The sequence below is a fragment of the Musca vetustissima genome, unplaced genomic scaffold (genome assembly GCF_032173495.1).
Source record: "Musca vetustissima isolate MV318-11 ecotype Yass unplaced genomic scaffold, APGP_CSIRO_Mvet_v1 utg24037, whole genome shotgun sequence".
Classification (NCBI taxonomy): domain Eukaryota; kingdom Metazoa; phylum Arthropoda; class Insecta; order Diptera; family Muscidae; genus Musca; species Musca vetustissima.
Window position 1 is genome coordinate 148,569 of NW_026880266.1, and position 5,439 is coordinate 154,007.

General features: G+C 32.8%; 1 protein-coding gene across 1 annotated transcript; it reads right to left on the bottom strand.

Moving 5' to 3' along the window:
- Window positions 1-372: 372 nt before the first annotated feature.
- Window positions 373-5,049, bottom strand: LOC133325758 (nucleoprotein TPR-like; the record flags this gene model as incomplete). Its single annotated transcript, XM_061534482.1, has 2 exons — window positions 4,811-5,049; window positions 373-2,812 (listed from the first exon to the last, which is right to left on the bottom strand). Coding segments are annotated over exons 1-2 (2,667 nt in total), but the record flags the coding sequence as incomplete, so codon positions are not given.
- Window positions 5,050-5,439: the final 390 nt, after the last annotated feature.

The following is a 5,439-nucleotide window of genomic DNA, read 5'->3' on the forward strand; positions in this document are numbered from 1 at the left end:
AACCAATCTAATATTTAACAACAACATAAACTTCATTGGTTTTACTTTTAGTGTGTGCTCCTATTTGTGGTGGAGAACAATAGACGTCGCCACAAAATCAGCAAAGTATTTAGGATACCCACGTTTAAAACCAAACCTCTAAGAGATAACAATGACACCGAACAAGACAGATTTATACAAGAAGAAAAATCTACTGTTGAAAAAATTATAAAAGGTAATTAAAATATATATATATATATATACATTTGTGGTCACGTAATTAAAACATTAACTGTGGCAAAATTCAGAACATTTATCTAAGTGTTGAAATTGATGTGGCCTTAAACATTTTGTGGTTTTTTAATTTATTGCAGTTTTTTGAAAATATTTTTTTTTTTCGATTTGATGGGTCTTTGTGGTGAGTTCTTCGCGTACGTTTATCAATTCCATACGCAGCTTATCGGCTTGTTCCTTTTCTTCTTGCATTAGTTTCTTGGCTGATTCGGTTTGACGTTTCAAATCGTTGGTTGTTTCACGGAAACGATCCTCTTCCTCTTGGAATCTTCTACGTTGGGCAGATAACTCCCGTACGGTTTCATCCAAACGTTGCTCAAGACGCGCCTTGCCTTCTGTCTCAGATCTTTCCAAATTGGCCTTAATCAATTCCAAATTATTAAGCAACAAAGTTTGACTTTGTTGTTCACGATGGTAGGCTTCCTTTTCGGCCTGCAGGCGACCCACTGAATCCTTGAGTATACGATTTTCATGTCTAACACGACTGGCTTCGGATTCTGCGGCAGATTGTTGGCGTTGGCATTTCATTATCTCATCCTTGAGATAGAGTACCGTCTTTTCATGTTTCACAATGGTATTCTCGTAGTTCTTATTACGATCTTCCAAAGCAGTAATTTGCTGTTTATATGTGGCAATGTTCTTTTGCTGCAGTTTAATCTGTTCCTTGGTATATTCCAACGAAGACATCAATTTACAATTGGTTGAGGTTAATTCACGAACTTCCGAACGCATCGAATCAAATTGTTCATTGAGCAATTTCTCGTTATTCTTCTTTTCCTTGGAGTAGTATTCATATTGTTCCTTCAGTGTCTTATATTGTTCCTTGACTTCATGTAGCTGTTGTTCCAAATCCTTAATGCGTTTCTCTTGTTCTTTGCTTCCCGCTCGGGAACTCTTGTTCATGGTTGTTGATTGTCCAGTGGCATTCATGGATTCATTGCCATCATCATCCTGCATTTGTTCCTCATCATTATCGCTAATATCATCAACTATCGAGGTGGATTGTTTATTCAATTTCCTTTGCAATTCAAAGTACAATTTCTTGTACCGTTCACACTTCGAAACCAAAGTGGCTACAGTATTTTTTTGCTGATTCAAGGTGTCTTGCATGCTTTGGAACTTGGCAGCATAATTTTCCAATTTCTCTTGATAGGAAGCTTCGTCTATTTCCTGTTTAAGGGTTTCAGCCTCTTCCAGTTTGGTACTCAAGTCCCTTACCAATAGCAACAACTTCTGATTATTCTCCTGCAGTTCGGTGATGTTGTTGAAGGTAACCAATTTCTTGGAAATAACTTCATCAGTGGTACTAAGATTGCCGCAAGAACCACTCATATAAGCACCCTCCGAGGTGAGACCAATACGCAATTGCTCCACTTCCTTGAGTAGATAACACACCTGGCGACTAAGATCAGTTTGGGAATGTTTCAATTTACGATTCTCTCTATCCATGTGGCTTATCTTGGCATGAGCCTCAACCAACAATTCTTCCAAATCTGTTTTCTTGGCTAACATTTCATCTCTTTGTTGGGCCAAAATGTTATTCGTCTCCAACAATTTCTCACATTCTAATTCCTGTTTCTTGACCATGGGAGCATTTTCATTCAACTCACTTAATATGGTCTTGAGCTGCAAATTCAAACGTGCCAATTCACGTTTCTGCAATTCACATTCCTCACTGGTCTTTACATACAAGGAATACAACTCGGTCAAAGACATATCGGCACGTATGAGTCGTGATGCCACAGCAGTGGGTGCCAATTTCGAAATGGCATTCTCCACACTTTCATTTTTCAATTCCTTGAGTAATTCATTGGCATGTTTGATTTCTTCCTTTAGCTCGTCGATATTCTTCTGTTTCTCATCCAATTCCTGTTCATGTCGCAACTGGGTGGCCTTGAAGTTAGTTTCCAGCTCCCCATATTGATCACTTGCCTCAGCCAACATTCTCTTCAAATCGGATATGGCTGTTGTCAATTCGGTACGCTCCATTTCGGTATCTTCACAATTACTCTTATAGAGATCAGCCAATTTGGTCTTAGCATCCAATTCCTTCTTGTAGTAGTCCATCATCTTCTGAGCCTCCTCGTTTTGGGCCAAGATTTTCTGGGACAACTCCTGGACATTTTGCGTTAAACGCTCTATCGTCTCCTTGTATTGGGTACATTGGATTTGTACAATTTTCAATTCTTCAGTCTTTTCCGAGAGACGTGCCTCCAGCTGCATACTGTTCATGGTATTTTCCCGACGTATATTCTGCAGTTCGGAAATGTTACGATTCAAATCCTGTGTTAGATTTTGTATCTGTTTGTGCAACATATCACGTTCTTGTTCCATACGGCGTTCTTTGAAATCCAGCGTAACTTCTTTGCTTTCGATTTCATCGACACGGGCCAGCGCTTCGCATTTTGCTGCAATTGCTGACTTCAATTGTTGTTGATATGCTTTAAGATCCTGTTGCAGACGTTCAATTTCACTATTATGACGTTCGATCACCTTCAACAAATGATCACGTTCATCGCATACGGCTTTTTTGTCATTGCTAGACCTCGGATTTTTGCATATTTTTTATGCTTTATCCGATTGGACTCAAATTTTGTATTTAGGCGTTTCATGCTTTAATTGATCGATATTTGGGGTCATGTCAAAATGATGCAAAAAATATGCAAAAAATATGCAAAATATATGCAAAAAATATGCAAAATATATGCAAAAAATATGCAAAATATGCAAAAAATATGCAAAATATGCAAAAAATATGCAAAATATGCAAAAAATATGCAAAATATGCAAAAAATATGCAAAATATGCAAAAATATGCAAAATATGCAAAAAATATGCACGGTATGCTAGGTCGATATGCGATAAATATATGCAAAAAATATACAAAATATGCATTGTCGATATGCAAAATATGCAAAATATGCAAAAATATGCAAAATATGCAAAATATGCAAAATATGCAAAATATATGCAAAATATGCAAAAATATGCAAAATATGCAAACATATGCAAAATATGCAAAAATATGCAAAATATGCAAACATATGCAAAATATGCAAAAATATGCAAAATATGCAAAAATATGCAAAATATGCAAAATATGCAAAAATATGCAAAATATGCAAAAATATGCAAAATATGCAGAAATATGCAAAATATGCAAAAATATGCAAAATATGCAAAAATATGCAAAATATGCAAACATATGCAAAATATGCAAAAATATGCAAACATACATATGCAAAATATGCAAAAATATGCAAAAATATGCAAACATATGCAAAATATGCAAAAATATGCAAAAACATATGCAAAATATATGCACGGTATGCTAGAATATTAAAGATAGAACTTTGAAATTTTGCACATATATTATTATTACTCCTAGGATGTTTGGTATTGGAAATGGGATATATCGGTCCACGTTTTAGTATATCGCCATATAACGGTTATATATGTTTGCATGTTTTATACATATATTTAGCAAATTTTTCATAATGCCCCAAAAATCTAACAGTTGATCCATGAAACGCATACATACACAATTAGATTTCTATAGGTTAAAAATAAAGAAAGCACACAAATTCGAAAACTACCCTGAATTTTTTTTTTTTTTTTTTTGATTAAAATGATTGCATATGTGAAATATGTTGCTCATATTTGCACATATTTTGCATATTTTTGCCTATATTTTTCATATTTTTTGCATATTTCTCGCATATCGACCTAGCATACCGTGCATATTTTTTTGCATATTTTGCATATATTTTGCATATGTTTGCATATTTTGCATATATTTGCATATTTTTCCATATTTTGCATAGTTTTGCATATTCTGCATATTTTTGCAAATTTTGCATATTTTGCATATTTTTCCATATTTTGCATATATTTGCATATTTTTCCATATTTTGCATAGTTTTGCATATTCTGCATATTTTTGCAAATTTTGCATATTTTTGCATATTTTGCATATTTGCATTTTTTGCATATATTTTGCATATTTTTCCATATTTTGCATATATTTGCATATTTTTCCATATTTTGCATATTCTGCATATTTTTGCAAATTTTGCATATTTTTGCATATTTATAGCATATCGACCTAGCATACCGTGCATATTTTTTGCATATATTTTGCATATTTATCGCATATCGACCTAGCATACCGTGCATATTTTTTGCATATTTTGCATATTTTTGCATATTTTAGCATATATTTTGGATATTTTATGCATATATTTTGCATATTTATTGCATATCGACCTAGCATATTTTGCATATTTTGCATATTTTGCATATTTTTTGCATATTTTGCATATATTTTGCATATTTTGCATATTTTTTGCATATTTTGCATATTTTTTGCATATTTTGCATATTTTTTGCATATCTCGTGCATATGCAAAATATGCAAATATGCAAAAAATTAAAAAATATGAACCCTTCAAATAATTCTAAATCCTTTGAAACGAATTTGTGTCCAATCAGAATTTCGCAAAATATCTTCATTATTAAAAAATATGCAAATATGCAAAATTTAACTTCATAGTCTTGTATTTGGGCTTGCAATTCATCCGTTTTTAATTCATAATCGTGTAGTCGATTTGCAGCTGCTTTATCCTTGTAATATTCATCGAAGAACTCATCTAGATATTTCTTCAATTTGTCTTGTACATTTTTCGGTGTCTGTTCCAATTCCTCCTGTGTAAGTATATTTGTTAATACTTCTTGCGGACCGCCTAGATCCATTGCAGTTGTCATGTTGGCACACAATATGTTGTTGCGGAAATGTTTATGGAATGAAATACTTTCAATTAAATTATATATTTTCGCTTCTTTTCTTTTCGATTGGACAATAAACGACGGAGCTTAGCTTCCTTTTGTTTCAGATAAAAACGCGACTACACGATGAGGATTTTTTTGCAAACTGATTTTTTTTTTTAAAAAAGAACTTATTAAATTTGCTAAATTAAGTAAACTTAGCACCAATAAAACCATTTACGAATAAAAATTAAAAAAAAAATCTGTAAAATCTATCAAAATTGGCAACAAATTGTACAGTACACCTAACATTCGGAAAATTACGGAATTAATATATAAAATAAAGGTTCAAATTGCTAGAATTAGTAGAAAACTATAAATAATTCCTAAAATAAATAAATA